We start from the raw sequence: 12,152 nt of genomic DNA, 5'->3' as shown, positions 1-12,152 counted from the left end.
ACAGATCATGACCAGATCAGAACTGATCTGTACAAATCATAGCTGATCTTTATAGATCATGTCCAGATCAGAACTAATCTGTACAGATCATGTACGTCCAGATCAGAATTGAACTGTACATATCATGTCCAGATCATAATTGAACTGTACAGATCATGTCCTGATCAGAATTGATCTGTACAGATCATGTTCAGATCAGAACTGATCTGTACAGATCATGTTCAGATCAGAACTGATCATGTCAAGATCAGTATTGATCATGTCCAGATCAGAACTGATCATGTCCAGATCAGAACTGATCATGTCCAGATCAGAACTGATCATGTCCATATCAGAACCGATCTTTACAAATCATGTCTAGATCATAACCGATCTGTAAATATCATATCCAAATCAGAACTTATATGTCTAGATCATAACCGATCTATCTAGATCATGTATAGGTCTATCTAATACTCCCTCCGTCCCGGAATACTCGACCCGGTTTGACCGACACGGAGTTTAAGGGACTTGAATTGACTTATTTAATTTAATAGGTAGTAGTTGATAGTGGGGTATTATTTTAATGTAATTAGTGGGAAATGTGTAAAGGGGTGAGGTTGGGGGAGAGTAGGGGTTGAATTTTTAATTATTTTTTGTATGGAGTAGGGGGTAGGTGGGTTAATAGGGGTGGAGTGAGAAATAATATAATATTATTAGAATATTTCCATTTTTAGAAACAGGTCAAGTATTAAGGGACGACCCGATAAGGAAAACATGTCAAGTATTCCGGGACGGAGGGTATAAGGAATAGTTAAATCATGAGCAAAGTCAAATAAATAATAACAATATAATAAATTTGTGTAACATTTATTTTACACGTAAGTCGTTTAACATTAATAAATGTAGATTTTTGTTTAAACTTAATTCTGAAGAATCAGATCAGATTAGATCAGACCAGACCAGAACAGACCAGACCAGACCGGACCAGACCAGATCAGATCAGAAAAAATAAGTTCAGATCGGATTAAAAAACATAAGTTCAGATCAGATCAGATCAGACCAGATCAAACGTCCAAATCGATCAAGAATATCAGAATTTGATAAATCGATCCAGACTGACTTACATCAGACCAGATCAGATCAGCAGAAATAAGGTAAACTAAATAGAGCCTAAATCTTATTATTCGACTTTTTTTTCTCCAACAAGAAATTGACAACTCTTTTAAACCCTTTTTTGACTACACTCTTTTTCACTTTCTCCTTTTATTTTATTTTTTCTCAATTGATAACAATTAACAACACAAATTTTTTCCATTGTCCACATATCCATTCCACAACCTTGGAATTTGGATTTTCTTTTTTTCTTTTTTGAAGAACTATCAAAATAAAAAATAAAAAAAATGTTGACACTTTTTTTTTGTTTCTCTCTCCAAATTTTAGCCCCAATTGACAATTATCCATCTTCCTTTTTAATTTTAATTATTTTAATTATATTTTATTATTTATTTATTTATATTCAAAAAGCAAATTTTCCCAATAATTCTTCAATCTCTCCTTCACACCCCTCTCTCTCTCTCGCCTCCTGAATCTATATCTTTCTCAGGAAGCAATTACAACCCTTTTGCACTTCAAATCAACTTTCGAAAAAGTCGATACTTTCAATTGGGAATTCTCTAATCTCAATCAAATTCAATTCAATTTTTCAATCAAATGCCCCCAAACCCAATCTTCCTGCAACAAAACCCTTAGAATATCACCTTTCAATACCATTTTTCTGCAAATTTTCACAATTTCAATTAATACCAATCATAAATAATCCCCAATTCTTTCAATTCCTATTGATTTTTCAAAAACCCATTTGTTAAATCATTCAAAAAATCATCCTTTTTATTCTTTCTGGGGTTAATCACTGTTCAAATGTGTCTGTAATGCACCCAGTTGGAACTAAGGCTGGGAGAAAGAATACCCTCAAACGTTCTAGATCATTGTCATTAGATATGCCTGCAACTGTTACAACTGATAATTCCATGGTTTCCCAGAAATTTGCTGTTGATGATGACGATAGTGGCGAAATCCCTTTATTTTCTGTTGAGGAAATTGTGCAATACCCATTGCCTGGTTATGTCGCACCTACATCACTTAGTTTTAGCCCAGATGATAATTTAATCACTTATTTATTTAGTCCTGATCATAGTTTGAGCAGGAAAGTTTTCAGCTTTAATCTGGAAACTGGTAAGCATGAGTTGGTGTTTAGCCCTGTTGATGGTGGGCTTGATGAGAGTAACATCTCAGAGGAGGAGAAATTGAGGAGAGAAAGAGCTAGGGAGAGGGGTTTAGGCGTGACGCGGTACGAATGGGTTAAGATGTTATCATCAAAGAAGAAGATTATCATGGTGCCTTTGCCTGATGGGGTTTGTTTCTGATTGCTTCTCTTTTCAAGTTTTAGCTTTATTGTTGTGTTTTGATCAATGTGTTTGGTGTTTTCTCTTGAATTTTGTGTTGGTTGATTTTTAAATTTATGCTGTGTTGAGTAAAGCGCAATGATGTAGACGGGATTCTTTGGAGGTACTGAGTAACCACTGGCCAAGAATTTACCTAACTTAGCTATCTAGCACCACATTTTGTGATGTTTGTGACTTGTCAGCTGCGAGTTGTGAATGTTTTTGCTCTGAGTTTCAATGTGAAGTAGTAATAAATTTATTGCTTACAAGCTTGAGTTTTGAGTTATGTGACTTACTGTGGCTTGTTGTTCCTTGGAGTATCTATATCAAGTGCTTAACTTTTTTGGAACTCATGATGGTTGGTAGTTAGTATCTTTTGAAGTTAAGCATTTTACATGTGTAACTTGTCACAATCATGCAATTTACAGATTGTGGCAAAGCAGTTGGTAGGAAACATGCTTTTTTGTTATGGTTTACAACAACTGCTTGCGTTCTCATCTCAGTAATTCTCTTCATGACTCTTGTATAGTGCCTTCACTAGGTCTGAGGTCTTTGCTCAAGAAGGAATGAAGGATACATTGCCTTAAAATAGGTGCTTCACTGTTATTTGCTGAATCCATGTTGTGGTTATGAGTTTCTATTCTCAGTTACACTTTCAAACCATCAGTTCAAACTGACTGTCATTATGTTTATGTATGGTGCCTTGTTGTCTGCAAGGGTAAAAGATATAAAAGGTCGGGATTACATTTGTTTTTTTTTATCATTATTATATGGAGGGGATATTGAGGAATTATTGGTCAAACAGAACAATATGTGATGTATCTGCATCATACTCCGTAGCATTTACAAGGTTTGTTATTTTGTCCAAATGTGTCATAGGAATTCTTTTCTCCAGAAAGTCTATATAAATACCACGCTGCAGTGCTAAGTGCTAACTGATGCCTTGGGTGGCTGGATGGGATTAGGCGTGGTCATTTGCGGTGATAGGGGTAGGGTACTAGGGTGGGTGGGGGGGGTGTCAATGTATTTTTTTCATTGGGTGATGGACGTGTCCAAAAGCTGCGGCTTATTTGTTTGGAATCAAAAGTTCAAAATGTAGATCACTTCAATTACTTATCAGTTGTGTGGAACAGTACCTTGAACCTCTCAGACAAGGTGAAGTTTGCGAAATGAAATCAACTCTCCCGTGGCTGTAGGTCTCTTGTTAGAACACATAACAGTAACTAGTCCTTGTTTATCTCTTAGTTGCTTCTCATGTTAAGCTGGTGGAGAACTTAATTGCCTAGAAATGTGGAATCTCGGCTTGGGTGATGGACGTGCCCAAACGCCGCAGCTGCACTTTTTTAGAATCAAAATCGTAGATCACTTCAATTATTTATGAGTTGTGTGGAGTATTGCCTCAGACAAGTTGAAGTTGCGGAGTGCAATCTACTCTTCTGTGACTGTGGGTCTCTTGTTAGAACACATAAAAGTAGCTAGTTGTTATTCATCTCTTAGTTGCCTCTTAAGCTGGTGGAGAACTCAATGAGCTTGTATTGATGGAATATTTTTGTTGTTTTGTTGGACCATGGGTGCCTTAGAGCTTGATATTCTTGATTTTTCCTTGGATTCATACTGGATTTCAATCGTTCTGTTTCACTGGAAAGTATGCCATAGGACTTATTGGCTTCAAAAAGTATAAAGATCTTGAAGGATTACCCTTTATTACAGGATATTGATAAAATCAAAAGTTTTCCCAAAATGTTGACACCAAAGGTTTTGTTTTCCAGTACACATTCATACGATTGTTTAAGTTCTAGGCTCTAGCTCTTCTTCTGTAGTAACTTGTCCAGATACTTTTCCTCGTTCCGAAGCTTACACCACCCTGCTGTTAAGTGGTTAAATAGAGACCTTATTTCCTGTTGTACATAGTTTCATTCTTACCATACCATACACAATCCGTTTTTTTATTTTTTATTTTTATTTTATCAGTCCAGTGGCTGCACATTTCACTTGTCAATATCTTCATAATTGTAGCTCATTCTTGTTGCTTCTTACCAGTTAGTTGTGCATGATCTATGCCCTATGATGAGTTTCTGATGGGAGTATGGACAAGGGGGTATTGAGCTTCTGCTACTGTAATATAAATTCTTTATAATATGAGGGGTGGGAGGTGGAGTTCTTAACCTTCTTTAAGATGCCTCTCTCTCAAAAAGACCCAGGTTATGGTAGTTATAGGGAGTATTTGTGCCAGAAGTTAGCAACAGTATGCAGAATGTTGTAAACAAGCATTATATTTGTTACTGCCTTTGGCTATTTTGAACTTCATATGGAATAGAGATTCCTTGAACTCTTGAAGACTTTTCAACTCTATTGGATATTGATTTAGTTTAGTTAGCAGTTCTGGTAGATTCATATATGCTTATGGAAATCCTTTCACATGTTTTAACCCGGTCCTCCATTGGATCCCTACAGGGAGCTGCTCTTTTATGGAAATGGAAAGAGGATCCTACGTTCCCTTAAGAAAGGTATAGTTATGTAGGGAAGGAGAAGAATCTGGTTTAGAGGGACTTTTTGTCATGTTTTACATTAGCCATAGGTATTTTCCACTCCAAGTGTTTAAGACGTTGGCTAAAGTTGCTGAGGCCTGTGGAACATACCTATTTTGCTGTTTCTGGGTTCAATATTTGGTTGCAACTATTCCTATTTACTCTGAACTCAGTTTCTCAGCCTGTTCTACATCAGATTCGTCTCACTCTTTTTGGTTTTGGTATTGAATCATTGGCTTTTCTGATAAGTCACAAACTCACAATGCCACACTGTTAATGAAGAACTAACTCTTGCTCGTATCTGAAGGTTTTTGTTGTTTGTCCTGGTTACCGAAATGTTAATTTTTCCCATGTTCGTGGGAGCAAGCTACCACTTTGAGCTTTCATCTTTTAAACATTGTCTTTTTATCTTTGTTGCTCTGCTGTAGGCATGTTATATCATTTTTACATTGTAATATCGTTATTGATCCCTGTATATAATTTTCATTTGATTTCCCCTCACATTCTTCTTTGACATCCACAGGTCTATTTGTATGATCTCTCTTCTTCAAAAGTTGATCTAAAGCTTCAAAAAACACCTAGTTCTCCTATTATTGATCCACATCTTTCTCCAGATGGTAATATGCTCGCTTTTATAAGAGGCTATGAGCTCCATGTTTTCGATATCCTGTACAACAAAGAGAAGCAATTAACATTTGGTGCGAAAGGAAGTATTTTAGTAAGTTGTTAACTTATCCTGTCAATTGATGGACTAAAAAACAATATGCTCTATTCTAGTGGTTGGTTTTCGATGGGTTTTTGCACTTTTGCTGGTTTTGGTAAGGAGTCAAGGTATATAGGTAACCTTGTATACAGCTGTAACTAAAATGATTCATCTCACTCGGTTGTTTTTAATAATCTTTTACTTTTGAGGAAGTTCGTAACTTATACTATGGTCTTTACTTTCGACTGCTTTCAAAGTTGAGATATTTGATGTTTTACGGAATATTCTTTATATGTACTCTGTGATGGATTTTCAAGCAAAGGCACCAAGACTGAATCATCAGTAATTAAGTATATCATTGTTTGGGAAAGAGCTGCTGCATGATTTATCTCCTCGGGATCAATGAATTTCATTATCTATAGCATGTTGATCAATTGTGAACAAATTTATGTAGCTTACAATTTTTATTTTTATTTTCTATTTTTTGTTTCATGGACATAACATTCTTGTTTGTTTATTTCAGACTCACGGTCTTGCAGAATACATCGCTCAGGTAATACTTCTATGCGTGCTTTAACCCTGCTTCATCAGCCTTACAAGCTTGTTGTGATCAATCTTCTGGTGACGCTATTTCATTCCCCTTTTTTTTTTATTTAAACTCCCTCAAAGTACATTTACCTCCCCCTCCCTCCTCTACCCTTCGGTGTAAGGGGCAATCTCATTTTGTTTATTTTGAATGACTATAAGGCTATTCCATAAATTCCTTAACATATTAGTGAAATTACAGGTCACCTTTCAAAATTATTATATATGATGATTTTTATCGTATTACTCTGGAATCTTGAAATTTAAAACTGAGCCTATGAGATGACAACGAGACACTTAAACTCAATTAAATAATTGCTAACCACGACTTTCTTGTCTTTAAAACAACAATATAATACTCCCTCTGTCTCTTTTTGTTCTTTACGTTTGGTTTTTTGCACGCGTTTTAACGACTAATTAATGTGCATTGAGATTCCTTTATTTTTTCATTTAAACAAGGAAAATCACGTTTATTTATAATGTTTTCACTTTTATCAAAATTCTGATATTGGAAAAATGGGAAAAATTTAATATCCCAATGGAAAAGTGTGAGATTAAATGACCCAATGAATTTAATTGGTTAAAATAGTCATTGGACACAAATTTTGATAGAATGTTAAGGCATTTATGTGATAATATAAAAGGAAATGTAAACAACATTTTGGGACACCCAAAAAGGAAAACGTAAAGAACAAAAAGAGATGGAGGGAGTACTATATGTCTATATAGTGGGACTCTCTTTCAGCTTCCTCATAGGACTAGTTGTGAAAGCTTTGGCAGCATGAAATGCCGTGCTGGCTGGAATGAGAAACATGGTTCTCTCAGTCATTACCATATGCAGGTCACCTGTATTTTTTGACAATGTAGGAGAATGGTGATGGTCCTGATGGAGATGTCAGTGGACTTCTCCTGTTTGTCATCTTTGCGGTGTTCCCACCCTCTTAACACCACCGAAACGCACTCGCGGTCGCTGTTGCCATAAACTCACCCTCTCAGTTCAACTGCCAGCATTTTTTATTTTCTGCCATAAACGTGCACTTTGCTGTTTCATTACATGAATAAATTTAGGTTGTCCATTTGGTATCTATCTCACAATGATGTTAAAATAGCCGGTTTTATTTCCAAATCCTTTTGTTAGATAGTCCAATGCTATGAAAGCTATATTCTAGAACAAGCGGAAAGAGCTTCGCATATAAATATATTTTTACTTGTACTTTATCCTTGAGTTTTAGTTTTTTTACCTTCCCCTCAAGTTTTCTATTTTGCAATTGTAGGAGGAAATGGATCGCAAGAATGGTTACTGGTGGTCAGCGGACAGCAAGTTTATTGCATTTACACAAGTTGATTCTTCTGAGATTCCGCTGTATAGAATCATGCATCAAGGTAAAAGTTCAGTTGGTCCTGATGCACAAGAAGATCACGCTTATCCGTTCGCCGGAGCTTCAAATGTAAAAGTTAGACTTGGTGTAGTGTCTATTGCCGGAGGTCCTATCACATGGATGGATCTTCATTGTGGTGGAAATGACGACGAAGAATATTTGGCTAGAATTAACTGGATGCCAGGAAACATTCTCATTGCTCAGGTTTTAAACAGAGCTCAAACAAGGTTAAAAGTTCTCAAATTTGATATTAGGACAGGTCAAAGGAAAGTTCTGATGGTTGAGGAGCACGATAAGTGGGTGAATTTGCATGATTGTTTTACACCACTTGACAAATCAGTAAGTGGTGGTTCGGGTGGATTTCTTTGGGCCAGTGAAAAGACAGGGTTCCGTCATCTTTACTTACACGACGTTGATGGACATTGTCTCGGGCCTATAACAGAAGGTGATTGGATGGTTGAACAAATTGCCGGAGTTAACGAGGCAACAGGTGTTCTGTATTTTACCGGAACTGTAGATGGACCTTTGGAGTCTAACCTTTACTCTGTTAAATTGGTACCCAATAGGTCCGGCCCGCTACAGGCCCCTGTTAGATTGACACATGGCAACGGTAAACACATTGTTGTACTTGATCATCAGATGCAGAGATTTATTGATATTCATGATTCTTTAACTTCTCCGCCGAAAGTTGTCTTGTGCTCTTTACGTGATGGAAGCTTAATCACAACACTGTATGACCAACCATCTGGAGTTCCAAGATTCAAGAGGCTCAAACTTGAACCCCCGGAAATCGTCCAGATTAAAGCAGATGATGGGACTGTATTATATGCTTCGATGTATAAACCTGATGAAACAAGATTTGGTCCACCACCTTATAAAACTATGATAAGTGTTTATGGTGGTCCAAGTGTGCAGCTTGTGTCTGACTCATGGATTAATGCCGTTGACATGAGAGCTCAGTACCTTAGGAGTAAGGGCGTCTTGGTTTGGAAGGTCAGTGATTTTTAATCAACTCTTCTTTTGAAGCCTTTCTGATATTTGCTGATTTTTTTCATAGGATAAGGTTCTAATATTGGAGCTTTGCGCAGCCCCTCCATCCAAAGATATAGGAGGGAATGTGGTTATCTTTTGGTAGTCTCATTTGTCCCTTCTGCATGATTGATGAAGTAATTGCAAATTTTACGTTCATATTGGCTTTACACTGCTATTAATAGAAACATGATTATAACGTCAGAATCTTTTCATCTAATTCAATTAGGCTTTGTTTGGTACAACATTAGTAAGGCTTTGTTTTGTAGAAAGGAATCGGATGGAAAAGAAGAGAAAGGAAAAGAAAAGAAAATTATGGGTTCCTGTGTTTGGTTGCAAAAATTAACTTGGATTTGATGGGAAAGGAAGGGAAATGGAAGGAAAACATCATTAATAAATTTTCCCTTTCCTTGGGGAATTCGGAAGGAAAGAGAAACTTAAAATCTGTCAAATGATTTTCCTTTCTTTTCCCCTTACTTCCTTCTATCAAACCAAATAACGGAAAATAAATTAAGTTTCCATTCTCTTCCTGTACTATTGTTTTACCAAACACGAGAACACATATTTTTCAAACCCTGTCATGCAAGTAAAGGTTTGGAAGGCCAAAATATGTGTTTCCGTGTTTGGTACAACATTAGGAAAGAAGGGAAGGGAAGGGAAGGGAAGGGAAGGGAACGGAAAATAAGGGAAGAGAGAGGAAAAAAAGGGAAAGGAAACTTAATTTATTTTCCGTTGTTTGGTTTGATGGAAGGAAGTGAGGGAAAAGAAAGGAAAATCATTTGACCGCTTTTAATTTTCTCTTTCCATCTGAATTCCTCCACTTTTGGGAGGAAAGGAAAATGAAGATTTATTAATGTTGTTTTCCTTCCATTTCTCTTCCTTTCCCATCAAATCCAATTTAATTTTTGGAACCAAAAACACGGTAACACATATTTTTCTTTTCCATTCTCTTCTTTTCCTTCCGATTCCTTTCTACCAAACAAAGCCTAAGGGAAGGGAAGGGAAGGGAAGGGAAGGGAAGGGAAGAGAAAGGAAAAGAGGGGAAAGGAAATTTAATTTATTTTTCATTGTTTGGTTTGATGAAAGGAAGTGAGGGGAAAAGAAAGGAAAATCATTTGACAACTTCTAATTCATGATAAAATCAGAATCTTTTCCTCAGTGCTGCTGTAATTTCTGTTCTTAAAATTTAAAGATATATGACAATTTTAAAGTTCTACATCTCATTTTCTGATGTGTGTATTGTAGTTTCATACCAACATTTCTCCTAATACGTAGTATATCCATTCCATATATTTTTAAATATTAAATCTTTCAAAGTTTCAAGAGTGACCTTGCTGATTCCTTTCCATGATCACAGCTAGACAACCGAGGATCAGCTCGCCGTGGACTAGACTTTGAAGCAGCCGTAAAGCACAGATTCGGCCGCCTCGATGCCGAGGACCAACTAGCCGGTGCTCAATGGCTAATCAACAAGGGACTAGCAAAACAGGGCAGCATCGGCCTCTACGGGTGGAGTTACGGTGGGTATCTTTCAGCCATGACATTAGCCAGATTCCCCGAGGTCTTTACCTGTGCTGTTGCGGGGGCCCCAGTTACTTCTTGGGACGGTTACGACAGTTTCTACACTGAAAAGTACATGGGATTACCCTCGGAAAACTTAGCAGGCTATGAGTTTGGCTCGGTAATGCACCATGTTCGTAATGTCAAAGGGAAGTTGCTATTAGTTCACGGTATGATTGATGAAAATGTTCACTTCAGGCATACTGCTAGGCTTGTGAATGCATTTGTGTCTGCAGGTAAACCTTACGAGCTTCTTATTTTCCCGGATGAGAGGCATATGCCTCGCCGTTTGAGGGATCGGATTTATATGGAGGAGAGGATCTGGGAATTCATACAGAGGAACCTCTGAAATTCCTGGATTCTTATTTTGTGGAAAAACCCTATTTATTTGGATGATAATTACCCTCCCTCCCCACATTTCCCCTCCTTGTTCATTCATAGTTTTTCTGTTTCTTTCCTGGAGTTAGTTTCCCGTTTCTTTTTTCTTTTATGATGGGAAGGCGGTATAGAGAACGAGTTTTTTCCCCGTTTGTTTTAGGGGAAATAGTAAATTTCTTGTGGTAATAAACCCTTAATTTAGTGTTTTCCCCATCGATTTTTCGTTTGTAGAATAGTTTGGTAAACTAGAGGTTACTACTTTTCTTCCCTGTAATATTGTAAAAATATTGCCTTCAAGTTTTGGCCTTGTGTTTTGCTGGGTTTTTACAAGCATTTTGCTTCCCTTCCAAGTTGGACCGAGGTTTCGTAGGTAGCCATTTTTCACAAGTGAATCAGATTGCTGTGGGCTGGACTGGCCTGAGGCCTGACCCACCTGTCACAAAAAAGCCCGGCCCAGTGCGGACACAAAAAAAAAGCACGGCCTGGCATGACATGAAGTTGTGGGCCGGACCTGAGCCACAACGCCCAGCCGGCCCGGAACGTTGACCCGTGGGCCTTGTCCACCTTTCAAGTATCTTATTTTGTGAAAATTTGTGAGCAAGATGTTTATGAATTGCATAACCATGAATCTTCAAGTACTGTCTCAAGTGGGTTAAGACTTAAGGCCCATAAGGGTTGGACTTGAACAACCCACTTACTTTAGAAGCTTAATCGCGGAAGTCAATTATCAAAGGAAAACACACACAAAATGCAAAGCGAATCTAACCCAATCAATAAGTCTTTTTTTTCTTTTGAGGGAACACAATCAATAAGTCTTGGGTGCACCCCAAAATACAATAAATTTATTGTCTTAAGGGTTACCTTTACACAGTAATTTTAATGTGTTTTGACTACCTTTTTTATATTATAAATTACTTTTTGACGGATAACTTTTTTAAGGTTATCTGGTTACCTTTATACATTGTGTAATTTTGAATGGTTAATTTTAAAATATAAATTTATCAACAAAAAAATAAATAACTTTTACATTATATAGGGGTCATTTTTAAACATTTTGGGTATTTTACATCCGCCTTACAATAGTTATTGTACCTCAGCTGTAAATAAGAGTTATTTGTGTAACTTTTAAGCAATTTTGAGGTAAATTTACATCCACCTTACAGTATTTATTACACCGATTGTATTAAGAGCTTGTGCTTAACTTACAAGCATAACATTATATTCGATTTACAATATTTATCCTACACCAGTTGTAAATAAGAGTTTGTATGTAACTTTCAAACATTTTAATACGTTCACTTTACCTCCACCTTACAATATTTATTTGGACACGGTGTGTAATTTTACATCAACGTCCAACACGTGTCATCGAAGTTGCAAAATGAAATACTTCAACTATAATACACACTAATGTATGCATCAAGAATTACAATACTTGTTCCAATAATATTTGGGATTGAGAGCGAAGTTTGGATGGACATTCTGCAGCCTCAATGATAAAAGTATGAATCTGGGCATTGAAATAATGAATAGTATTCCAGATACATTTGAAATGAATGTAGATAAC

At 36.8% G+C, this 12,152-nt stretch overlaps 1 protein-coding gene across 2 annotated transcripts; it reads left to right on the top strand.

Moving 5' to 3' along the window:
- The first annotated feature begins 1,512 nt into the window (after positions 1-1,512).
- LOC110783108 (uncharacterized) lies at positions 1,513-10,918 on the top strand. Of its 2 annotated transcripts, XM_021987406.2 has the most exons (6): positions 2,301-2,393; positions 4,878-4,930; positions 5,475-5,669; positions 6,178-6,207; positions 7,514-8,611; positions 10,005-10,918. In XM_021987406.2, the coding sequence occupies exons 2-6, from the start codon at positions 4,892-4,894 to the stop codon at positions 10,554-10,556; spliced, it is 1,914 nt and encodes a 637-aa protein (XP_021843098.1). In that variant the 5' UTR covers positions 2,301-2,393; positions 4,878-4,891; the 3' UTR covers positions 10,557-10,918. The 2 variants fall into 2 exon arrangements, with proteins under 2 accessions (XP_021843097.1, XP_021843098.1); XM_021987405.2 differs by lacking the exon at positions 4,878-4,930 and having other exon boundaries at positions 1,513-2,393.
- Positions 10,919-12,152: the final 1,234 nt, after the last annotated feature.

This window comes from Spinacia oleracea, chromosome 3 (genome assembly GCF_020520425.1).
Source record: "Spinacia oleracea cultivar Varoflay chromosome 3, BTI_SOV_V1, whole genome shotgun sequence".
In the NCBI taxonomy this organism is placed as follows: Eukaryota; Viridiplantae; Streptophyta; class Magnoliopsida; order Caryophyllales; family Amaranthaceae; genus Spinacia; species Spinacia oleracea.
Note: the sequence above shows the minus strand (reverse complement) of the source record. Positions and strands in the feature narration are given on the sequence as shown.